A 24,949-nucleotide genomic window follows, 5' to 3' on the forward strand; every position below is an offset into this window, starting at 1 on the left:
AGGGAAAGATAGTCAGCTGACAGAGTTAAGGAAAGTAACCACAGAAAACAATGATACCATTATAAAATTATAATCCCATGAGAAAGAGGAGAAAGGCTAGCCCTCGCTGAAGCTCCGTGACTGCAAGAAAAGGTTGAGAAAACCAGGAAAGTGACTGAAGCGATTTGAGAGGACGATGGATAAGAAAGACCGACAGCTGATCTTCAACAACAGCATAATCGATTTCCCGAAGAAGAGGGAACCAAGGGAACAGAGAAGGCACTGAAGACACGTAGGGGGACAGTTCCTCTAGGGAAGACGTGGTCACAGCTCGGAAGGGCACTGTGTGGGGCAGAAACAGCAGTAAAATATTAAGACCAAGAACGAGTCTAACGGTAATATCCTCATGAAGTTAATGGGAGTCAAGGATAAGCAATGAGCAATGTAAGTGAAGGTTTCTATAAACATCTGGGTAGAGAGCAGCTTAGCCACTAGGAGAAAAAAATCAAATTGGCCTCGGACTTTTACTCAATACTCAATTTAGGAAGACAATAGAACAATATTTATAAAGTGTCGAGGACACTCCAATAAAGGACACTCCAAAAAATAGAATAACTCAAGAATTATGGTGTTAATTAAACTTTGCAGAAAAATCTACCTGTAGATATCATCCAGACAACCAAAACATGAAATAAAATGTTTTATATGTGGGAAAAAATTTGAGGTATGGAGGACAGAATTGAGTCCAGTTAAACATTGAACTAATCTAAATAAATCTAAACATAATTGCATTGAAATAACTACAGTAACTTTGACTCTTAGCCAATATAATTGCTAAGTTCTTGAAATAAAAGTTATTAAAACCAAAATAACAATAATATCCCATGAAAAAAATCCAGGGAGTGAAGGTGGGGTTACTATAAACATGCTATCTTTTTCCATCTCTGTAGAAGAGAGTACAAAATAAAAGTTTACACAGAAAATATTTCTTGATAGAAAGATGATTATTAATAGAATGAAAAAGGGAATATTGCCACTACATTATTCAAAAGTTAAGAAGAAAAGGAGCAATGTCAAAGACGGAAATAAAGCAAACCACTAGCAGCATATAAAAATGAAAACAAAATAAATTGACAAAAAGCCCAAGAGCACATCTCTGTGATAATAAAATTGTAAATGAAATAAATGTGCTGATTAAATGAAAAAGACATTCACGGTGATTTAAACAACGGAACCCCTACTGCCTGTACTCCAAAAACCAAAGGGACCAGAACAAAAGTTAAAAGTTGATACAAACATACCAAGCAAACAAAAAGAAAGCAGAAGTTGAGGAAGAAGTATCTAGGAAGGCTGAATTCAAGGCAGAAAGCCCCTAAATGGGCAAAGAGAATAACTGTTAAAATAATCATGGGTACAAACATAATGAAAATATAATTCAAATAGACCTTTATGTACCCAATGCCATAAAATTAAAACATCCTTGACAAAAGCAGAAATGTACAAGATGTGTTTATAGGTCCCCCACAGGAAGACTATGAGGTGCTAAGGAACAAGCAGATTCTTATAGTTAGGGTTTCTGTACCCTCCAGGTTAGCCGGGCACCTTCCCCTGGCCTTCCAGTAACAGTGGCCCTGGACACCAAAGGGCTCTCTCTCTTTTCTGCCATGGAAGTCGCTCCACAGGTGGATGTAGGCTATCTTGTCCTTGGCTTCCATGTAGCAGGACTGTTCCTATAGCAGGATTGAGAAGGGGAATTGTTTTAAGTTTCCTAAAAGAGGTTTTAAGTGTTGCCATTTGCTGCCACCCACCCTGGCAGCAGACGGTGGGTCCATTGGGTTCTCATGTCTTAGCATGAGGCCACCAAGGTCATGCAGGATGCCATCAACGAGTTCAGTGGCACGCCAGAGGAGATCCGCATCACCATTGCCAACGTGGACTTGGCCGTGAGCAAGGGGAACGTGGACATGGCGCTGAACATGCTCAGGAACATCACTCCCAAGCAGCCCTGCTACATCGAAGCCAAGGAGAAGATGGCCAGCATCTACCTGCACACCCACAAGGACATCCGCCTCTACGTCGGATGCTACCGGTAAGCCCCAGGCGGCGCACCGACAGCCTCGTCTCTGGTGCAGCTTTACAGAGAGTTTTCTCCAGCTTGTATGTCTTCATCCTGGATCTCCAGATTCTGTCCTCAGAGTGTGTTTGTCGAAAATATGGAAATTCTCGTGGGTTAGGATTTTAGCATGAAAGATCAGCCAGGCTGTCTTGTCCCAGAGCTCTGCAGACTCTGAACTGATTTGGTCATAAGCCCTGCTTGCCCCCAACTTCTATGGCTCACGTTCTGGGGGCAACCGTGGGAATACTCTTCTGCTCTGGCCCCTGGCTCTGCCTGTCCTTGAGGAAATGCCCAGTGACTTGGATGTGACCAGCGTGAGGTGAGAGAGGACAGAGAGTGGATTGAAGCCCAAAGCCACTGTCTATACCATTCGACAGTTAGACCTTTCCTGTCACTTTCCTCAGGTGAAACTCCAGCTGGGCAGTTCAGGTGGGAGGGGAGTGCTGGGTGGTGAGTAGGGGAGGCTATCCCAACAGCAGTGGGAAACCAGTAAACAGTGGGGTGACGTGGTCAGATCAGAGTTCTAGAAAGGGCAGTGTGGCTGCCTCATGGAGAGGGGTCTGGACGTTTGGGAGTGGAGGCCAGAGGAATGAGTGGAGGCGCTCTGGCCACGGTCCAGATGACAGATGAGGAGAGCCTTGACTAAGGTAGCTACCACAGTGCCTCATGCACAGTGGGCTTTCAATGCGTATTAGATGATGAATGAATGACTGGCTGACTGAATGAATGTTAGCCAGATTTGATGAGAAAGAAAGAAGGTGATGGATTCAGGAATATGAAGGATGCCGAGGTCTGAGATAAGCATTTGGTTACTTTTGCAGGGAGCTCTGTGAACATCTGCCTGGCCCCCAGACCAGCCTGCTATTGGGTGATGCTTTCATGAATATTCAGGAGGTGAGCAAAAGCCTCATGGCCCCCCAAATTCACTTCTCCAGCGGGAGAGAAGAGAGAGACCCCCGATAATTTCCCCACCAGCCTGAGAAGGCCCTGGAGGTGTATGATGAGGCCTATAGAAAGAACCCACATGACGCCTCCCTGGTCAGCAGGATTGGACAAGCTTATGTGAAGACCCACCAGTATGCCAAGGTCAGACTGGGCTGGTTGGAAAGGGGTGAGGAGGGCCAGCCCAGCAGGGAAAACGGAGGAGGGTGCGTGGGTGGGAACGTCTGGGTGGGAGGAGAGTGGCTGAGTTTCCCCTCTAGCTCCCTGCCCAATGGGGTGTGGGGGGGAGAACTGGGAAGTTCTCTACCACCCCCCATACCTGCTCAGGCTGGGGCTTGAGCCCTTCCAGCTAGGAGGGCCTTTTCATCTAGGCTTCCGTGTTCTGGAGAGGGACACAGGTGTGGTGGCTGCTGAAGGAACACAGCGCGAGGCGCTCAAGTGTAGAACCAGACCTGATGCCAATATTTCCTGTTTGCACTAAGGCGATTAATTATTACGAGGCTGCCCAGAAGATCAGCGGACAGGACTTTCTGCGCTGTGATCTGGCTGAACTGCTCCTGAAGTTAAAGAAGTTCAGCAAAGCAGAAAAGGTTTTGAAGCAGGCTCTGGAACATGACTTTGGTGAGGCGCGTTCCAGCTCACTCCCCTCGCATGTGGAGTGGGCGCACTGCCTCCTCGCCTCCTGCCTCCAGCCTCACTCTCTTTTCTTGCAGAACGGTGCAGGGGACAGGCACGAACTTAAATCCTGAACCCAGCCCCTCCTTCCCCCATCCCCGGATTTCCAGGGGCTAGAGAACTCTAATTTGAGTTTCCATTTTGCAGTCAAAGAAATCCCATCCATGATGAATGACGTCAAGTGCTTGCTTTTGCTGGCAAAGGTTTACAAGAGCCATAAAAAAGAAGATGTGCTGGAAACTTTGAACAAGGTAATTAACAAGTAGACTCAAGCTCTTTATCTGCCATTTTCTGATGGGAGCTGAAGAAGGAAGGCTAGCACTGCAGGTCTAGAAGCCTCTGGGCCTGGTCCTCATAAGATGATTGAGGTTACACTTCTGAATTCCACCTTCCATTTATTCCCCCACCCTTGCTCATTCATTGAGGGTACACCAAAGTGCCCTAAGCCCGGCTGGGCTGGGCTGGACAAGGCGGGGAATCAGACAGTGCCTTTGTCCTCAAGGATACTGGTGGTGATGATAATAGACAATGTGCAGTGCTCTATGCTGGGTTCTGTACTAGGCTTTTTGCTTTCTTATTTAAGTCTCACAGTAGCCCTTTGAGAAAAGCACTGTGACATTCCTATTTAACAGAGAAGGCTCCAAGAGTTAAGAAATGTGCCCAAAATCACACTGCAAGTAAATGATAGAGCTGAGATTTGAACCAGGTCTGGAAAAAAAATGCTCTTTCCACTGGGCTGCCCCAGATGGGACAACTCTTGGTCATTTTTGCCATGCTTTCCTCTTTCTTTCTATCCAAGATTGTGGCCCAGCACCTGTTTCCGGGGTGCGTTCTGTGGTCATAGAGAAAAAGCCAACTCTCTGACTGCTTGATTTATTTCCTTGTTTCCCACGGGGTTCCCATTCCTGTTGGGCCCTCCGGGAATTGAGTACTGATTTGTGCCCTCTTCCTGAAACTCAACCCTGGCATCATCATTTCCTCTCGCCCCGAAGCGCTCTGGTTACTCCCTTGGTCATTGTATGTCATGGACATTTATGGAGGCTGCCTCAAATTCCCAGCAAGGCAATATTCAGAACACCCATATCCATCAAAACACAGCCTGCAACTGAATGCCTACTGTGTGCTTGCCCTAGCCTGTAGGACAGCCGAAGCAAATTAGACACGGTAAGTGCCCAGGTATGATGGAAACAGGTAAACAAGTCAAGGGCAATAGAATGTTTCGTTTCGGTGCCTTTGCTTCTGCTCCTGCCCCAGACGCAGTGCCAACTTTCCTCCTGAGTTCTCAGCCAGTGGCCTTGCCTGTCCAGAGTGACCCAGATTTGCTCAAGGGTACTTGAAATAAATGCTCTTTCTAACACTGCAGGCTCTGAAACGAGAGGTGGGACTGTCTTTGAATTGGCCTGAGGTCTGGTACATCAGGCTCTGGGTTTCTGATCCTGAGTTTACCGGTTTCCCAAGGCCATGGACCTCCAGTCTCGGATACTGAAGCGTGTTCCACTGGAGCAACCGGAAATGATCCCCTCCCAGAAGGAAATGGCAGCCTCCATCTGCGTCCAGTTTGGAGAGCACTACCTGGCAGAGAAAGATTATGCCAAGGCGGTGCAGTCTTACAAGGATGCCCTCTCCTACTCACCCACTGACAATAAGGTGGGGTCCTCAAAGCCAGACCCTGCTCCTTCTCTTGGGGCACGATGTCCCGCAGAGCTCCCTGACCAGGGTAGAGGCCAGTTTCTTCTCTGGGCCTCCCTGAGGAGCTAGGAGGTATAAGGGGCATGGAGCGCCTGGTGTGGGGAGCTGACTCCAGGGCCACTCCCTCCCCCTTGGAGCAAAACTGAAAAACCCTACTCTGGACAGCCATTTGTGGAGGGTAGAGTGGGGAAGACGTTGCTGAAAGTCAAGGTAGTCTGGTGTCTTCAGGGCCCCTTGGAAGTAGGGAGACTATGAGAGTGACTGCCACGGGCTCTTTGGGCATGAAGCCCGGGCTAAGCTTCTGGGGCATTTAGAGCTGTGAAGGAGGTCTGGCTTCAGATAGGGAGTGGTGGCTGGAGCTCCAGCTAAGGGAGCAGATGAAGGGCTTAATGACAGACCCATTCATTCATTCAATGTGCACTCACTTAACAGATTTCCAATAGTGCCAGGTGCTATGCTAGGCCCGCAGACACAGTGGGGTAAGGCATGGTGCTGCCCATAGACTGCCCTCGGGCAAGTGGTATAGACAAGTACACGTGCAGTTCTAATACCATGCGATCCATGCCTGCATTGGGTCAGGACATTATGGGAACTCAGAAGAAGTGTTCCTATCCCAGAGTCTGGGGCACAGAGGGCTTTCCAAAGGAGGTGAGGTTAGAGCCAAAACTGAAGCATGGGTATGAGTTAACCAGCCCCCAGCTTTCAGAGGGTAGTTAGTAAAACTCATGGTATGACTGGAGTATTGGGTGGGAGACAGGAGGGCTGTTATTCCAGGGGATTTGAGACATATTTTGCAGGGCTAATGGAAATGGGATATGAAAGAAAAAGGCATCAGTCCCCGAGTTTTCTTATGACATTCATCGGTTAGTTTATTAAATCTGGTCTTGTTCCAGGTGGTGCTGGAGCTGGCGCAGCTCTACTTGCTCCAGGGGCACCTGGACTTGTGTGAGCAGCACTGTGCCATCCTCCTACAGACAGAGAAGAACCATGAGACCGCCTCTGTGGTAAGAGCCCCCACGCCCACCCCAGACCTCTTCTCTGCCCTCCCCAGGGTCCCTGTGACCACCTGCAGGCGCTTCCTAACCCCATAAACTCAGATGCCTGGCTGACCCAGGCCTGAGGAGCTCTCTGGGCAGAGGAGACCCAGGGTGGACCCACCAGCCTTCAGAAAGGAAGGGGCTGGCAGCAGAGGGCAGCATCCACCTCCCAGGCCAATCACGGGAGGCGGTGAAGTTGATTCACTCCAGGGGAAACTACACCCACTGTCGGGTGAAGGCAAGGGTGGGATGGGTTCCTGGAGCTTGGAGAAGCATGTGGAAAAAGCCTCCCACCCAGTCCTGCTTCTCCCTATCACCAGACCACCTCTAAGACCACCCCAGCAGAGGAGGGGAGCCCTCATTCTACTTCTACTGCCTGGAGCAGGCAGTCTTCAGACACGGGTGAAGGGGCTGGCTCTACCAGTGTCAAAACGTCCTACTCGTGTCTAGCCCTGGCCTCACCGTCCCACTTCCATCCTCATCCGAGAGCTCCCCACTCTGCCTCCAGGCAGGCCCCAATTTCTGGGCTCCTCCTCTGGCAGCTTTTCCCAGCGAGGCTACCTGGGAAGCCTGGGAAGCCTCTCCCACCCTTCCTCCCTGCCCCCTTCCCCCTCATTTTCCCTCTACACTCATGCAAGCTGCTGTCAGGAATTCTGGAGTATTATGTGTTTTCTGATAGATGATGGCTGACTTGATGTTTAGAAAACAGGATTACGAAGCTGCCATCAATCTCTACCACCAAGTCCTGGAGAAAGTGCCAGGTAGCTACCTGCATGGAGCCTCTGACTGAGACTGTGCGTGTCAGTTCCCGCCGAGCAAGGGCTGCTCTCTCCAGGGTGGGAGAAGGGTGGGTCCTCTCCCCTCCTTCCTGGCTGGGCAAAGGAAGCCCCTTCCTCTCTGATTGTTCCCGGAGAGGCAGGAAACTGATAAAGCCCCAGTGGAACATGCTGGTCCTTCCCGAGTCCAAGGGGCCAGTTCCTGGTCTCAGGCAGGGCAGTGCTTGGCACTGGACCCAGGACAGCCTGTCTGTCCCCAAGTCACAAACACTGGGGATTGACAGAAGTCCCCTTCTGAGGTCATAGCTACTTGGAAGTGGCTAGAAATTCTCCCTTGATATGTAGCTCCATTGCCTCTCATTACGGCATAAAACCACTCCTTCTGGCTGGGGAAGGCACCAGACACAGCAGGCCCACAGCAGCATCTGCCCAGAGGCCCAGCAGACCACAGCTGCTAGGACCGTGGGTCCTGAGCCAGACTGTCTAGGTCGGAATCCTGGTATTCCACTTACCAGCTCTGTAACCTTTGGCAGATTCCTTAACGTCTTTGTGTCTCACTTCCTCATCTGTAAAATGGGAACAATAAGAGTAACTTACTTCATTGTGTGGTTAATATACAGGTAAAATACTTAATGCCAGGTATATTGTGTTAGCTGCAATCACTACTTTTGAGCATCGTTGTTATTATTCTCTCAACATTGGAGACCAGTGGGCCGGAATGTCCCTGCTCAGCCCAGATGGGCAGAGTTTCCTGGTCCTCCCCAGCTTCTCCCAGCCTGGAGACCTCTGCTCTTATTTTAGACAATTTTCCTGTATTGAATAAACTAATCGATCTGCTACGAAGAAGCGGCAAACTTGAAGACGCCCCTGCCTTCTTTGAATTAGCCAAGAAGTTGTCCAGCCGAGTGCCTTTGGAGCCAGGGTTCAACTACTGCACAGGCATCTACTGCTGGTGAGTGGTGGTGGGGGTGACAGGCAGTCCGATGCGGGAGGCTCTCTCCCTGCCAGGTTTGCTGGGCCTTTGCTCAGCACCAGGGAAGCGGAAATTAAGCTTCCAGAGCGGGGAGCAGAGAGACCACGGATCCAACCCCTGCTCAGTGCTGACCCACGGAGTGGCCCCTGAGCCTCAGTTTCCCCACCTGATTTCTGGTTTCTCTCCTCCACTATAGGCATATAGGGCAGCCCAACGAAGCCCTAAAGTTCCTAAACAAAGCCCGCAAGGACAGCACTTGGGGCCAGAGCGCCACCTACTACATGGTGCAGATCTGTCTGAACCCAGACAACGAGATTGTGGGCGGAGAGGCATTAGAGAACCTGGTGGCTGAGAGCAAGTAAGGGCCCGACTGGTTCCCCGGGGGCAGGGGCGGGACCCTGGAGAAGGCGGGGAGAGCCTGTGGCCTCTGGGTCCTGGCCAAGCGAGGGCCACGCGGGCAGGCTGGGGGCCTCCGGCTCGCCCAACGCCCGAAGCTCCCCTGGCAGGAAGGAGTCGGAGCAGCACGGAGTGCGCACCGCGGAGAAGCTGCTGCGTGAGTTCTACCCGCATACCGCCTGGGGCCAGACCCAGCTGCGGCTGCTGCAGGGGCTCTGCCTGCTGGCCACCAGGGAGAAGGCGAACGTGGAGGCCGCGCTGGGCACCTTCATCGAGATGGCTCAGGCCGAGGTGCGCTGGCTGGCGCGGCAGGGGGGCAGGCGGGCGGAGCTGGGGGGTGAGGCCGAGGATGCCAGCGCTGCCTGCTTCCCACCCACCCCGCGCAGAAGGACAGCGTGCCCGCGCTGCTGGCCGTGGCGCAGGCCTACATGCTGCTGAAGCAGGTCCCTAAGGCGCGCACGCAGCTGAAGCGTCTGGCCAAGGCCCCATGGGCGATGGCTGAGGCCGAGGACCTGGAAAAGAGCTGGCTCCTTCTAGCTGACATCTACTGCCAAGGCGGCAAATTCGACCTCGCTTCAGAGCTGCTGCGGCGCTGCGTGCAGTACAACAAGGCGAGGGGCGCGCTGCGGTCGGGGCTGCGGGGGTGGGGGACGCCGGGCTGAGGCGGCCTGGTGTTGGGGCAGAGCAGATGCGGAGGGAACGGAATGAGAAGAGGCCGGACGAGAGCGGGATGGGAACTGAGAGCTCAGAGCAAGGCAAGCGGAGGCCCAGAGGGTCTAGCAGCTGGGGGAGAACAGGGAATGGGGAGAGAGTAGGTTCCTGAGTCTACAGGCATGCAGGAGTCAGTGGGGCCGGGAGGGAGATTGGGGCAGAAGGGCTGAGGGTGCCCAGGTGCTGGAACGGATGTGGCTTCCCCTCCTAGAAGCTCTGACCCACTTTCTCTGCAGTCCTGCTGCAAGGCCTACGAGTACATGGGCTTCATCATGGAGAAGGAGCAATCCTACAAGGATGCAGCCACCAACTACGAGCTGGCTTGGAAGTACAGTCATCATGCCAACCCTACCATCGGTAAGGCAGCCAGCCACAGTGCATGTGGGTGTGGGAGGGAGCTGGGCAGAAGAACCGCCACCCTGACTCCAGAACCCAAGGCTGTTATTCTGGCTGTTGTGGGACCCAGAGGGGTTCTCAGGTCATCAGAGTGCCACCCACCATCTATATTCTCCCTGCCCCCGGACAGGCTTCAAACTAGCTTTCAACTACTTGAAGGACAAGAGATTCGTGGAAGCCATTGAAGTCTGCCACAATGTAAGGCACCAACATTATCAGGGAGAGCTTGGTGTCATAGCCTGGGATAGTGGCAGGGGGCCCTGCCTGATGTTTCACACCCTTTCTCTCTCTGTCCCAGGTCCTAGGAGAGCACCCCAACTACCCCAAAATCAGAGAAGAAATTTTGGAAAAGGCTCGAGGGTCTCTGCGGCCCTAGGTATGGTCAGTGAGAGCCAGGGTGGGTGGAAACCATCAACCTATGGACATTTCATGGAGGGGATGGTCAGTGGAGATTCGGACAGTGACATATTTATTCTCCCCCATTTCTAGATTGTGTGATTTATATGAATCATGCCTCATCTGGTCTAAAGGGCATCCCAAAGCTTTATGTTTTTAAGGCACAAGAAACAATTTTGCTCTGGGGACAAAGACATCAACCAGCTTAGCTTCTGCTGGGGCTCCCTGGCTACCTTCTAATGGGCCTCACTTTTACTCTAGACTCTCTGAGGGGGAAGAGGCAAACAAAGAGGTGGTTAAAAAAATGCTCCACAGCTATTTTAATAGTTATGTCATCCCATAACTGCCTCCCCTCTCCTGTTTGGTCCCCTGAATCCTGGAGCTAAAGAAGCGCTTCTCTCTGACATGCTGTTCACTGCATCCTCCCTGGCACTGGGCCCAGACAGGAGGACCAGCTGCACAAGGTCCTCACAGCTGAGGCACTGGGTGAGAGAGACCATCATCCTGCAGGCTGCAAGGGTCATCGGCCCACTCTATCCCATACATTCTGTCTTCTCCTCCCCAGGTCTTCGTTGGCCTCTGCTGGTCTTCACTGATTTGGGAGAAACCACATTGGCCTTTCCTGGGGCAGGGAAATACATGCCAAGAAAAATTAGTTCTCACTCCAGCTTTTGTAAAAGACACTGACTGATTCATCCTTCAGAAGCCCTTTTAACACCTAGAGGGACAAAAGCAGTGGTCCTTACTTAGATGAATGATGTCAACTGTAACTGGCAAGAGGGTGATAGAGGTTACCTTTGCTGTGCTCCCAATGCCTCTCTTCCTGTTTTCCAGGATGGCAGTAAGGGGCCAGGCCAACCTCAGGGGAAGGAACTCTGAACTGGGAGTCAGGAGGTCTAGAGTCTCCCTGCGTGACCTTCCCAAGACCCTTCCTTCCCATCTCTAGGTCTCGCTGTCCCCATCTGTGGCAGGAAATTAGACTAGATCCGCATGTTCCCCAATCCTGGTACGAATCTCTGCCAATGATAATCAGCAAACATTTTAAAGTTTAATAACTGTGTGTTTAAATATTTTTATATAATGGAGGAAAATAGCACAACAAACTCATGAATCTGTGGGTGTTGCTACATAGATTGGTTCTAAATTTTAAGCATATCAATGTAATTGATATAAAAGTAAAATGCTTAGTATGAGTAGAATGCAGATATGGCAAAGTTTTCAAGAGAAGTTGTCTGGTGACTAAGGTTTGGGAACAGTGGACAGGTAAGGGTCCCTTTTAGAAGAGCCTGAGTTGTCCTTGGTGGCTGCTGAGCCTTGTTCTTGTAACTTACTGCGGTCACGTGCATGGCTTTTTGGTATGACTCAATGATCTGGAATGCTTTCCTCAGGTCGCTACCATCGTCTCATGGGAAACCAGTTCCCTTTATCATACATAATGTGCTTTACAACCAAGTTTCTTGGGGCGGGTTGTGTTGAGAGACAGGTCTTTCTATATGGAGAATGATGCTGTAAAGGATTGTGCGTTAATCACTTTTTTATTGCTGTAAAGCCTAAATTATGTTCATTTATCTTAAAAAAAAAAAAAAAAAAAAAGGACATAAAGGGACCCTGTGGCCCTAGATGGGCAGGCTCAGTCTCACCATGGGCTGTGTCCATGGGGTAGGAGCCTCTAGGTGCTTTCCCGCTGGGGTACTTGGAGCTGCTGGGGGCTGCCACCAAAAAAAAGGCATAAAGTGACCCTGTGGCCCTAGATGGGCAGGCTCAGTCTCACCATGGGCTGTGTCCATGGGGTAGGAGCCTCTAGGTGCTTTCCCGCTGGGGTACTTGGAGCTGCTGGGGGCTGCCACCCAGACCCCAGATTAGTCAGAGCAGAGCCTCACAGCCCGTGGAGAGATTGTGCATGCCGAAGCAACCTCTACAGGATTACTAGAGACCAGTGAGAAGGGAGACTGTACCAGGGTAGTCCACTCTGAGAAGCCTAAGACCTGGTTGTCCTGCCTAAGCTGGTTACAGGGACAGGCTGCCCCACCATAGGCCAGACTCTAAGCCATGAGTCGTCTAGGGGCCACTGATGATATGGCCATGTGGCCATGTCCATGCATGTCTGGAGGTAAGACATATCTAAAAGGTGACAGAACTGGCAAAAGGAGGGAGAGGGAGGGGGACAAGGAGGGGAGAGGGAGAAGATAAGACATAAAAAGAGGCCGAAACATGAAAAGTCACAAACATGCATAGGAGGCTTGTACGTTCCAGGTACTCTTCCAAGTGCTGTGTATTTATGAACTGAAGGAACTTATGAGGTGAGCAGTGTCATTTGCACAGTATTGAGGACACCCAGGCACAGAGAGGGGAAGTAATTTGTATAAGTTACCTTACTAGGTAAGAGCTGGAATTCAAACCTGGCACTCTGGGTCCATGCTCTTAACCAGTAAACCGTAGACATGAAATAAAGGAGCCCAACACAGACCAAGAGACAGAGAATTAGAACAAGAAAAGGAGTCGGGTCTTTTTGATTGCCCTCTCAGCACTTGTACAAATCCTAAAGGGGAGGCTGACCTTGCTCCTCAGGCCGCTGGAGTGGGGCTTACCAGGGCCGAGTGCTGCCTGCTCCTCTGGCCTGCAGCTCAGGCTGCCAGGGACAGGTCAGACAGGTCTGGCTGGTGCAGGTGGATGAAGTTCTACAGCTTCCGGTGGTGGTGCTCAAGCCCCCAGGGACCTCAGCAGCTCAGCCCCACACAAGGCCTCCACCCAGCCCATCCCACTGCCTGCCTCCACTTCACACTCACGACACACCCCAGCTCAGTGTGCGTGAGTAGGAGAGTGCCCTCACCTATCCAAGCAGATAGCCTGTCTCAGAAGACTGCCCTGCTGCTATCCCCACCCCAGGAGCCCACTGGAGAGATGGGCTCATCCAAAGGGAAAACTGCTCCATGTGCACGGCCAGACTCTCTCAGTGGGCTTCCCGTCTCCAGGTTAATGCCTGCATGGAAAGAGGCCCAGTGTATTGCGTCCCCCACTCCTATTCCCAACACAGCCTCTGTCCACACTGCCCTACAGGGTACTCCCCCTCCCTCACCACTGCCTCCTGAGGGTGTACCCATGCTCCCAGTTGTCCCACAAATGCAGACCACAGTTAAAAATAGAGCCTCTTTATTGGTACCTGTAGGTTCAGGTACAAGGTTTTCCCACAAGCACACAGGTTGGCAGAGCCTCCTGGGCAAGAGGGGAGGCCCAGAGCCTGGGCTTCTTGGCACAGACACAGAGTAAAATGAATAAATTATAGTTCTAATACTCAAGGACAATAGAGAAATTATGATGCAAAATTCAACATCAGCAAACAATGGACGTAAAAGCCATAAGGAGCTACCGCTTGCCCTGGCCAGCTGGCCTTAGGGCATGGGCAAGTGGGCCACGCTGGAGTTCAGTGCCCAGAAAGCTCCAAGAGCCAGCAGGGGGCATGCTGTGGGCTCTGAGGCAAGCCCCTTGCCCCCTCTGGGCCTCCTGCTTCCCCCTCCTCCTACACTGATGGGCAGGGAATAAAGGCTGTGGCCTTTGGGGGAAGAGAGATATGGGGCAGAGGACAGGAAGCAGAGGGGGCTGAGTGGGGCAGAAGGTTTTGGTCACGGTTGGTCAGCCCAGCTCAGCCCAGCTCAGCCCTTCCCCTGTCCTCTGGCTGTCCTGGGCCAGCCCCTGCCTGCTTAGCCATCTGGAGCCAGGCAGCTGCCACAGTAGACATAGGGCTCGAATCCACACCTGGCCTGCACCTAAGACCAGGCAGGGCAGGGCTGCCAGGAATGCAAGGCAAAAGGGACCCCTGGGGTCTGTGCCCTACTAACCCCAGCACTGCCAACCCACCAGGAAAGAGAAGCCTAAGCCGCCTAGTCTCCAAATAAATTATGGGAATAAATTAGTCTTCACAGTCCAGAGGATTCAGCCACCCAGGGAACTAGGGCTCAGAGTGGCAGAAGCCAGAAGAAGTGGCTGATTCCAGCCCATCTCAGTCTTTGGGCTAAGAAACATCATATAAAACGGAAGAGGGGTCTGCAAAGCTTTAGGGAAGACACATGTCCTCCTCTTCCTGGCATGTGCCATGGAAGTGGAAGAAACTGTGTGTGGGGGTGGGGGGTGGGGGACACGGAAGGGGGAAGCCCCCTCCCATCCTCTTCAGCACAGAAAGTTACAAAAATAAATAAATCCAGAGTGTTGCATGAAAATTAGGAGTGCCCACATGGGTGAGTCTGCCAATGGGAGACTGTTAAATATAGACCCTGGGAGCCCTCAAATTACAACACAGCAGCAACAGGGCTCTCGGGGCCAGGAAAAGGCACCCTAGTCCTCACACAGGCACAGGCTCCACCAGAGATGCTGGGGCAGTGTCCTCAAACAACTGGCTGTCCATGAAGGGAGCCAGGCCCTCGGCAGCCGGCTCGGACAAGCCCATGATGGACTCCAGGAAGCAGATGCTGGTGTCCCCAGATGGGGAAAAGGCAGGGAAGGGAAAGTGGGGTGCTTCAAGGTTGTCCAGGCTGTCAGACACCTTCCGAGAGGTGTAGTGAGGCCCCAGACTGTAGTCTGGCAGGGCCTGGAGCAGCTCAAAGGAGTCGCAGGAAGACAAGCTGAGGTCCACTGAGCTGCTCTGGCCGGCGTCCATGCTGGGCAGCACTGAGGTGCCAGGGAGGCTGCCTTCTCCCAACCCTTCAAGGCCACCATTTAGGAAGCAGCTGGCATCCAGGTTGGCATTTTCGTCCAGGATGCCTGATGTGAGACTAGAGCTAGAATAGTTGTGGGTCCAGCTGGCCAGGCCGCCAGGGTCACCAGTACTGAAGATATCTGCTAGGTGGAAGCTGCTGAGGTTGTCGAGGCTTCCCACACCTGCTTCCTCCTCCTCTTCCTCCTCTCCGCCCAGGTCAGAGTCACTGAAACTCAGGATCCACTCTAAGCTGTCATCATCCGCACCAGGCTGGAAGCCAGGGCCAGGCAGGGCCGGGTGGGCAGGGCTGTCGGGGGCCTCACTGGTGCCCGATGCTGTGGAGGAATCGGTCATGTCGCTGCTGCAGCTGTGGTCTCCCAGTTCGCTGCTCACGGCGGGGCTGGCCAGCGGGAAAGTGGGGGCCAGGACCTGCTCACCAGGGCTGGGTGGGCCACCCTGGGTAGGGGTCTCCAGCTCCCCAAGGCTCTCAGCCCCCTGTTCCAGCTGCAGGCGGGTGAGCGTGTGGATGAAATGGGTCTGAACCCGCGCCTGATTAAACTCCACACGGCCCTTGGGGTTCTCACAGCCCTCCTTGCAGCAGCCACAGGGGAACGCCGTGTGGTCCATCTGCAGAGAAAGGAGAGGCACCTGTGAGGATGCTGTAGGCCCAGGGATGCTCCCAAACCCAGGCTCCCCGTCACAGCCCATTCCGGCCACCGTACCTGGCACTTGATGCCCGCCAGGCTGCAGCTGCAGGTCTCAGGGTCACAGACCCTATCACAGCGACAGCCACAATCCTCCCGGGACTGGCGCAGAGCCTGCAGCTCCCGCTTCTCCTCTCGATCGATCCTCCGTACACCAGCAGCCCGCAGCAGGGCCCGCCGCTTCCGGGCTGGATAGGGCTGTAGGAAAGTCATTTCCTCCAGCCGGCCAGCTTCCACGGCCACTGCCAACTCCTCTTCCACAGAGGCGTCATCGATGGCGTCTACTGTCAGTGGCAGGCTAGCCTCTGTTTCAGGTGCCCCAGACTCTGCAAGCTGCATCGACAGGAGAGAGGTGGGATGTGAGCAGCACAGACATGTGGTCTTAGTCCCCCTAGCCACTGGTCACTCAACAAATGCTTCCCATGTGTTTACTCTGGGCCGGGCACTATGGATACTATAGTGACAGGAACAGCCAAGAACTCTGCCCTCAGGGCATCTGCAGAGAGATTTCCTGTTCACGTCATACCCCTGTTCACAGACAAATGCCCTCCCCAAGCCAGACAGATACGCCAACCCCCAATGTCCATGGATTCCACATCCCCCTCCGCATGGAGGTCGGACAGATTTAGGCACCATGCCCCCAGCCCCTGCAGTAAACCTGAGCCATTCTGCACCCCACTCTGTCTGCGGATAATGCAGGCAACAGACCTCTCTTCGCAAATACACAATGAGCGAAGCGGCACCCACCCCTGATGCCGTGGCCCTCGGGGCTAGGGCTTCAAGCAATGCCGCGCTGTGTGGGCCTTGGAGAGGGGTCTCCCTACCTTCCATCGCAGCACCTCCAGCTTCTCCTCCTTCAGGCGCAGGCGGAGCTTCTCGCGCCGTGCCCGGGCTCGCTCCTGTGTAAACTCGGCCAAGGAGAAGCGGCGGCAGGCGCTGTGACGAGGGGCCATACCCAGGGTGCAGCCACCACGGCTGGGCACGCTGGTGAAGCCCTGACACCGAGGGAAGTAGAAGACGGTGACGCCATCGAAGGCTACACGGTCCGGGCGCTTCCGGGGAGCCCGCTTCAGGATAGACAGGGCTGGAAGGCAGGCAGAGAGGGGGCAGGGCATGAGTCCTCCGGAGATTAAACCTCTTTACCATCTTTCTTAGCCATTTATAGGTCCCTTGTACAGTTTTCTAAAATTTTTAAAATTGATTTGTAGGAGCTCTTTCTATTAGAGACATTAATCACTTGTCTAGCCTATCTATCGGTGAAACTATTTTAAGTCTTTTTGTTCATGGCATTTTACAAAATAATTTCTAAGGTTTATGCAATCAAAAATATATTGATCTTTTCCTTTACAGCTTCTGTGTTTTTGCAACAGGCTTACAAAGGCCTTCCTTTTATAAGTTATTGATTAGATAGATATTCATACATATATTGGTATATTATTGCTTTTTACTAGGCTGAACCATAAAAATTATTATAAAATAGTTGAATATTGGCAATTGCATATATCTCAATATACCTGAGGGAATTCCCTTCTAAAAGGTTTCCTGTTTATATTCTTGAATTCAGCAGGTAGCCAACCATCTGCATGCAAATAATGGTAATTTTGCCTGTCCCAATGCCATATATAGAATTCTTATTCTCCTCGTGAACTGAGTTGGCTAGCACTTCCTCAATGACGTTAACCAACAATGGTGACAGACAGCGTCCTCATTTTGTTCCTGACTTAGGACTGCTTCCAATATTTCTTCATTAATTGGAATCAGCTTTTAGGGTGAAACATATTTTTTATCATTTAAATAGAATTTACTTATTCCGATCTTACCAAGAGTTTTATCTAGAAGGAACATTACATTTTATCAAATATTCTTTCAGCATCTACAATAGCTCTTATGGCTTTCCTCCTCTGACATAAGCATTTGGAAACCTGTAAGATTCGATTTCACGGTATTAAACCAGCCTTGTATTTCCAGGATAAACCCATAGTAGTTCAGTCAGTTAATGTACTGTTAGATTCTTTGTGCTAAAAAGCATACTTTGTAATGTATAATGCACAGAAATACATATAGTACATAAACAGACATCGTATCTGTGGTACTAAAATATTGCATGGGGGTGATCAGGAAAAAAAAAATGTCTAAAATGGCTCCTTGGGGTTTGGGGGTAGTGATAATGAAAAGTAAGAATGAGAAACACTGCTCCAGGGCCACCTTTGTCAGTTTAGAATCAGAGTCACACCGGCTTGAAAAATAACTGGGAAAGAAACTTTTCACTGCATTCGGGCAAAGCCAAACAGCATTTTGACAGGAGAGGGACCGGCTTGACAGGACTCTCAGCGGAGAAGTGTGGGGTGTGGAGCTGCAGTGGTGCAGCTGGAAGGAAGACAAGGCGAAAGCTGGAGAAACGAAACTGGAACAGGAGGGAGGAGCCAGGGGGGTGAGGCAGAGGGCCACTCTGAAGAGCTCCATCCTGAACGTCCAGATTTCAAAGCAGGGGAGTCCCAAGGTCAAAGGTGAATCTAGCCAGGCCCAAGTACCTCTGGACAGTGTGCATTCCTGAGCAACCACTGTATTCTGGAAAGTGGACAAGGTAGGGAGCCAAGGAAGGGAGCTAAAGCCACAGGGACATGACCTCCAGAGGCCAGAACGGCTTTCTTGCAGGCCTCCCAATTTCATCTTCAGGAAGGAAGAAGGGGTGTGGTGGGGTTCCCAGGGGGAGTGGGGACTCACGGGTGAAACTGCGGGGGCTGCAGAAGTCACGGTCAGGCAGGGGCATCTGATGCCAGGGGCCCTCCTCTTCCGAGTCCCAGGCTGGGGAGACTGAAGAGCTTGGGGAGCAGGAGAGAGAGTGGCGGCCCGAGGAGGACAAAGAGGAGGACGAGCAGAGCGAGGAGTCGTCCTCATCCAGCTGGTCAAACTTCCTCTTCAGTAGCCCAGTCATGGTGGTGCAGGAGTGCTCCGGGGTCTGGGCACAGATGGCCTGGAACGGGAAGGAGAAAGCTCTCAGTGACAGGCTGTGATCATCATCCCTGCCACCTATACCCCAAGGCGCCCCAGGCCCCTCCTGCCCCGGCCCAGGGAGCTGTGTGTGCAGGGGGCACACCTCCAGGAGGCCCCTGCAGACTCCCGCCACCTCTGCCCAAAAGCCTTCCCAGGACACTGCCAGGCACTTTCCCCACTACCTCCTACAACCCACCTACACACATACGCATACACCAGACCGACAGATGGACCGACAGACCTCAGCCTGGCCTCGCTCATTCCCCAACAGGAATCCTGGGGGCTGACTCACTGGTTGGGTGATTCACATGGCTCGCATCTGTGTGCCTTTGTGTATGTGTGTGTGAGGCCGTCTGCTCGACAGCCTGCACAGCAGAGCCCTTGCACAGTGGCTTTGCTTCCTCCTCCTCCTCCCCTCCAAGCACACCCACAGGCACACCGCCCTGCACACACACACCAGCTGCAGGCCTTCACTCCAGGGCCAGGCTAACGAGGACACTCCAGGAAACAGGCTGGCTTTGACGCTGGCCCTGATTCCCAGCCCCAGGACTTTCCTGAACCCCTCCTCTTCTGTGTAAGAGCTGCTCAGACTTTCCCTCAGAAACTCCCATCTGCAGGAGAAGTCCCTTGCCTCCAGGTCTGACTGTGGGACCTGGAGCTGGCTCTGTGTCTCTTTCTCATCTCCTGTGTGATCTTAAAATTTTACCTCCATTTTCCCTTCCACTCCAATATCTAGTCCTCTTTGTTCGAATTAACTTCCTATGGAAATTATTTTTTTCCCCTTAAAAAGCTCTTACAGTGAAACTGACCTGCCAAGACAATGTCCCACTCTCTCCAGTCTGTAGCTTGGTGACCTGGAGCACCCCAGGACACACCACTCGTTCCTGTCCTTTGAGGGTCCCAGCCCTCCGCCGAGGGGTGCAGTCAGACTGCCACAGTCTGGCTGGCCCAAGCCAAGTGCAGTGGCGAGGACGTGAGGTTCCTTCCCCTAAATGCCACAGCAAATAACAGTCCCTTCCACGGCTTGGGAATCCCCAAAGAACTCAGGCCTGAGGGCGGAGCATGGCTACCTTGTCTCTGCCCAGCCGGTAGCACTCAGGGCTAGGCCCCCAGGAGGTCACCAGGAGGAAGGGGAAACGATGAAGAGGCCCCAGTGCTGGGGAGCCCCTCCCCCACTGCCATCACAGGAAATGAGAGAGAACAGGAAAAACCAACCATAAGGCTGGCGATCTCCCCTCCTCAGGTGTCCTTTCTAAACAACCCTTTCTCCCTCTGCCAAGCCTCCCACGAAGTCCCTGTATCCTAGACCTAGAGAGTGTGCTGTCGACTGACTTACTGGATGGAGTTTACTGGGTAAAATTAGTTCCAGGGACAGCCTCTCCCAGCATGCACAAGAAAAGCAAGAGAAGCTCCACTCCTTGCAAACTCTCCACACTGGGCCCGGGGGAAGAGGACACACACAGGTGTTTCCGGGGGCTTCTCGGCGGGTAGGTTCTCAGGCTCGGCAGCCTCGTCCCAGGGTCAAACCACAAACAAAAACAACCCGGCTCCCAGCTGACCTGCAGGCTCTCCCAGGAGACAGGGGAACTCATGACCGAGAGCCAGGCATACACACATATACACACATGCAGACCAGAGACACTCGAGACACACACACAGACAAACCACACGCAGACATGTCCCTACTACAGTCCCACTAGGAGAACCCATCCTTTCCCAAGCTCCAGATGCTGTCTACGGGGTACCGAATGCCTCCCATTTCACACACCCAACCCTGAGACTCCCCCCGCCCCAAATCAAATGCCCACTTGGTATTTCTGCCTGGCTGTGCCTTAGAAACATAAAATTCTGCAGGCCCCAAATCGAACCCCTTGTCTCTATTCCCTACCCCCCCCACCAGTGCCATCTGTTCCTCTTCCTGTGTTCCCTATCTTAGTAACAGCACTGCCACCCACCCAGTTACTCAAGCCAGAAACCTGCAGTCATATTTCCCCCCTCTCCCTCCATCCACACTAGTCACCCAGTCCTGGGAGGACACATTAGCTCATTTAATCTACACAAAGCCAGGCACAGACGCAGAAGGCAGCATGGAGGCCATCCAGCCCAGGGTTAAGAGTCGTGACTCCAGGACCAGACTGCCTGCACTTGAACCCTGGCTTGGCTCTTAACTGGCTGTGAGCTGGGCAAGTCCCTTAACCGTGCCCCTCCAATCCTTGGTCTTAAAACTTCACTGGGTTGGGAGTTTTACATGAATCAGTACATGTCAAGTTTTTAGAACAGTGATAAGTGCTTAGTGAATGTGTCATTCTACACTGTGAAAAAAAAAAAAAAAGAGTGAGCTCCTGGATACCCAAAACACAGATGAATCTCACTGATATCATGTTGAGTGAAAGAAGCCAGACACGAGAATACATATGAATGAAGTTCAAGAAAAGGCAGATGATACAAGTCAGAACAGTGTTTATGGGGTGGGAGGGGGCGGCGGCGGCGGCGGGTTCACAGGGGATAGCCATGAGGGAATCTTCCGGAGGGTCTGGAAATGTTCTATCTTGACCTGGGTTGTGATACAGTCCAAGGATGTCTAAAACCATAAAAACCATCTAGCTGTTCATGTAAGATTCATATACTTTATGCATTTCATGTATGTCACTTATAAGTTAAAAAGTTTATTACCCTTATGTCTCTGTCCCCCCTGCTATAATACATGTCCCCTGCCTCTGGTCCTGTCCTCTCTGTAGCCATTCTTTACCCTGCAGCCAGAGGGATCCTCTCAAATCGCACAGCTACCTACTACCCCCCGGGCCTAAGAATCGCTCTGGAGCCCCCTTTAAGGATCGAGTCCAGAATTCCATGAGACTAAAGCAGGCCCAGATGCCGCCTCTTCTCCAGACTCATCCTGCAGGTTCCAGCCAGACACCTTGGTTCTGCCTCAGGGTTATCTACAAGACTTTTGCTTTATAGTCTAGCTGAACTTGCGGTGCCCCTAATGACCATGACCTGCTCCTGGCCTTTGCACAAGCTGGAACCAAGCCTCACGCCCACCCCTTTAGAAATCATCTCTAAGAGGGTCGCCCTGAAACTCCCACTCCTCACTCACCCCACATTTCTCTGGTCTCTGATGGGCCCTGAGATTTCCCCCCATTACAGCCCTTACCTCCCCACCCTGCAACGGTCTCACTTCATCACCCTCACAGGGGGCTGAGGGCCTCTCTGCCTGGCTGTCACTGTGCCCATGCCTAGGACAGAGTCTGGCAAAGAGAAGGCACCCAAGGATCATTAGAGATAAGCAGGTGGGCGCTTCATATCGGGTACAAACACAGAAAGAAGATTTAAGCACATGAGGTCTCTGGTGGGCAACTGGTCAGTGTGCACATGCCCATCCCCCAGCCTGCAGCAGAGTGTACTCGTAAGAGGGTGGCTGAGGGCAGAGGAAAGCTCAGGCTGCAGGCAGATGCCAACACAGGCATTTCAGGAGGCTCCCTGTTCCCCACGAGTAAACAAATAGAGATGTCAGGGAAGCAGGTTCAAGCCAGACACCTTGATTCTGCCTCAGGGTTATCTACACAATAGGAACTTAAGGTGAGGGGTTAAAAGCACCAAGGCTGCAGACAGGGAAACAGGACAGGGGAAACTATGAGCATGCCACAGATTTTGTGATGAACTCCAGCAGCATCTGCAGACCTGGAAAGAAATGCCCTCCCTAATATTCTCTGAGGTGGGGGGAGGGAGATTGAACCTGTCCCACCTGGAAGCCAGAGGCTGAAAGAGGCAGAAGCGGGAGATGAGACAAAAAGACTCAGCCTGAGACAAGGAGAGGCCAAGTCAGAAAAAGGAATGAAAGATAGATAGTGGAAGAGTCCAAGAAAAGTGTCAGACAGTGAGTCAGAGGGTGGGGGAGGGGCCCTCAGCAGCTACCCAGGAATCAAGATCCCGATTATGGCACTGTTCCCAGGGTGAGCACGGCCCCCTCCTAGGGTCCTGGAGGAAGGAAAAGCAATTCCCAGGAGCTGGCTCAGACAGAAACACCACACCCCCAGGAACCCCAGAGACAGGCCCTGAATCAAAGAGAACCAGACTTCTTCCGGGATCTGCCTGGGCCCTGAGAATCAGGCCGCCTTCCTGCCACCACACACAGGAGCTGACAGCCCAGGATGAGAGGGGCACACCTCCCTATCCTACTTGCCACAACTATCTACGTACTCAGGCCACACTGTGTGTGTGAATCCAGGGAAGGCTACCCCACCCTGGGCACCAAGCAAACAAAGGCTACTGGGGGAGGGGGTACATCGCAGGGCCTCTGAAAAGTCACACCAACTCCTCGGTGCATGTCAGCAGTCCCAACGCTCCAGCCCCCCGGCCAGAGTGAGTACTGGGGAGGGGGCACCCTCAGCGGCCTCCATCCAACTCCAAAGAATCTGAAGAATTTGTCCTTTAACCTTAGAGCTCCGGGCCTTGGCCAAGCTGGGTCAGTTTCCCCTAGTACCTAAGGTCACATGACCCCCAGGCCCTAAAGAACTGCTTCCTGGGAGTAGGGGAGGGCACCTCTGAGCACCTAGGACCCCCACGGGGATTGGCTGGAAAAACAGCCTGGGCAGCCCAGAGAGGGCAGACAGGAAGCCTTGGCATGCCCCTCCCCCACCCGGTCCTCTGAAAGTGAAGGGGGGAGCAGTTCCTCAGCCTTGGCCTCCAGGGCCTGGCACTGGGTAGGTGCCAAATGTTTGCTGGCTACATGAGGCAATTGCTTCTGCAGCAGGGAAACTGCACCTGACAGCAACTGCTTCCTCCACCCAAGTGAGGCCTCCTTCACTCTCATTCATTCATTCAACAAAAATTTATTGAGCTCCCATGACATGCCAAACACTGTTTAGGCACTTGAGCATACAGGGAGCAAGACATACACTCGTGCTGCTTTGAGTTTAGTAGGCAAGAGTATGACCAGAGTGTTCAAACCCTGTCGTGTTCTGCGATGGAGGATGGCGGGGTAGGCAGGAGGGGTACACCTGGGGGTGAAGACAGGTCTTTCGGAGAAAGGATGTGGGAAGGGTTCCAGAAAGGGGGCGCAGCATGTGTGAGCGACTTGAGAGAGGGAGAGACAGAGAGGGGATGGGGGAGGGGCAGCCTGAGGGAGGGGCTCAGCAGCTTGGGCCCACCGGCAGGCTTTAGCCTGAGGGCACAGGAAGCCACCGCAGGGTTTAAGTAGGGAGTGACAATACCAGATTTGCATTTTAAAAAGATGGCTCAGCACCAAGACAGAAGGGGGGTGTGACCGGTTAAACCCTGCTACCAGAGCTAGGTGAGAGATGACAGTACAAGGGCTCAGGAGAAAGGGGAATGGACTTGGTGACCTCGGGATATGGAGACCGCAGAGGGCAGTGATGTCAAGGATTTGAGGGTGAGGTGATGAGTTCCGCTCGGGAGGACTGAGACATCTAAGTGGAGGTGGCGGGTGGGCAGTGGAGCCGGGGAGGGACCCTCTGTGTCAGCAGTGTGGGCTATGTGTGTGATCGTGCCAGAGCAGGAGTGACTAAGTGTATGACGGTTGCCGTGGAGTGGGCATCTCGACAGTGCGTGCCTGTGGAAGGGCCCCCGGGGAGGGTAAACTGAGTATCGGGAGGAAGTACGTGCTGGGGAGGGGAGGAGTGCGTGGGAGAGAGACTACGTGAGTCTGAGGGTGACCGGAGTAGCTGCGCCCGTGACTCACAGCGGTGGCCTCTGCGTGTGACGGCGACTGACAAACAGGTGAGCGTACGACACAATCCCTCCTCCCTCCCTCCCCTCCCAGGGTCCGTGACTCACGGAGCCTCACTCCTCGCTCATCCCTCCGCTCCCTCCCAGATCCCCGCCTCCCAGGGGCGCCGGGCACGCGCCGCAGCCCTGGCACCGGCTCCCGGGGGTGGGGGGGCCGAGGAAGGAGGCGACAAATGTCACCTGCTCCAGCCACGCGAGGAACTTCTGAAAAGTTCTCAGGCAACTGGGTGAAAAAGAAACTTCCCCGCGGCCGCTTGCACCCCGTCACCCCGCCACCAGCGCGCAGCCTCGGCTCGGCCAGCACCCGCACGGAGCTCGGGGAGCCGTGACTTCTCGGGGTGCCGGCGGCGGGGCGGGGGAGGGGAGCGGGAAACCTGCGCCTCTCGCCTCCCAGCCCCGGACCCCGCTGTGGCGCGCAGTCCGGAACCCGGCTGGGCTGTCCTTGCCCCAGAGCCCGTTCGGGGTGGCGGCGGGCAAAAGGCAGGGGCCAGAGGAGCAGTGTCACCTGCGCGGGACGCCCCCTCCCCAAAGTCCCGTCCGGCCCGGCCAGGAGCCCCTCAACGGTTACCTGAGAGTCGGGCACTATCCAAGGACACCGGCGCGACCCGCGTCCCAGCCAGGGACGCCCTCCGCACCGCGACCCAGTGTTCGCTCGGCCGGCAGCCGTCGGCCCAGCAGTCCCGGCTCTGCGCGTCCGGCAGCGGCGGCGGCGGCGGGAGGCTGGCTG

General features: G+C 53.3%; 2 protein-coding genes across 2 annotated transcripts in view; one reads left to right on the forward strand and one right to left on the reverse strand.

Annotated features, from left to right (window-relative positions):
* The window catches only part of TTC21A (tetratricopeptide repeat domain 21A), a 32,061-nt gene extending 20,421 nt beyond the window's left edge, over positions 1-11,640 (forward strand). Inside the window, exons 15-29 of the mRNA XM_025046035.1 lie at positions 1,830-2,068; positions 2,917-2,989; positions 3,071-3,181; positions 3,520-3,658; positions 3,860-3,963; positions 5,171-5,359; positions 6,295-6,405; positions 7,118-7,199; positions 8,016-8,166; positions 8,384-8,545; positions 8,682-8,874; positions 8,970-9,194; positions 9,531-9,651; positions 9,821-9,888; positions 9,989-11,640. Coding sequence (XP_024901803.1) covers positions 1,830-2,068; positions 2,917-2,989; positions 3,071-3,181; positions 3,520-3,658; positions 3,860-3,963; positions 5,171-5,359; positions 6,295-6,405; positions 7,118-7,199; positions 8,016-8,166; positions 8,384-8,545; positions 8,682-8,874; positions 8,970-9,194; positions 9,531-9,651; positions 9,821-9,888; positions 9,989-10,066 — 2,046 coding nt within the window. The 3' untranslated portion in view covers positions 10,067-11,640. The remainder of the gene's footprint in view (positions 1-1,829; positions 2,069-2,916; positions 2,990-3,070; positions 3,182-3,519; positions 3,659-3,859; positions 3,964-5,170; positions 5,360-6,294; positions 6,406-7,117; positions 7,200-8,015; positions 8,167-8,383; positions 8,546-8,681; positions 8,875-8,969; positions 9,195-9,530; positions 9,652-9,820; positions 9,889-9,988) is intronic.
* A 1,579-nt stretch (positions 11,641-13,219) lies between these two features.
* Positions 13,220-24,939, reverse strand: CSRNP1 (cysteine and serine rich nuclear protein 1). Its single transcript, XM_006910792.3, has 5 exons — positions 24,791-24,939; positions 18,205-18,454; positions 16,305-16,564; positions 15,499-15,813; positions 13,220-15,403 (listed from the first exon to the last, which is right to left on the reverse strand). Exons 2-5 carry the CDS (start codon positions 18,413-18,415, stop codon positions 14,423-14,425), a joined length of 1,767 nt encoding a protein of 588 aa, XP_006910854.1. The 5' UTR covers positions 18,416-18,454; positions 24,791-24,939; the 3' UTR covers positions 13,220-14,422.
* Between the last annotated feature and the right edge of the window lie 10 nt (positions 24,940-24,949).

Source organism: Pteropus alecto, unplaced genomic scaffold (genome assembly GCF_000325575.1).
Source record: "Pteropus alecto unplaced genomic scaffold, ASM32557v1 scaffold354, whole genome shotgun sequence".
In the NCBI taxonomy this organism is placed as follows: Eukaryota; Metazoa; Chordata; class Mammalia; order Chiroptera; family Pteropodidae; genus Pteropus; species Pteropus alecto.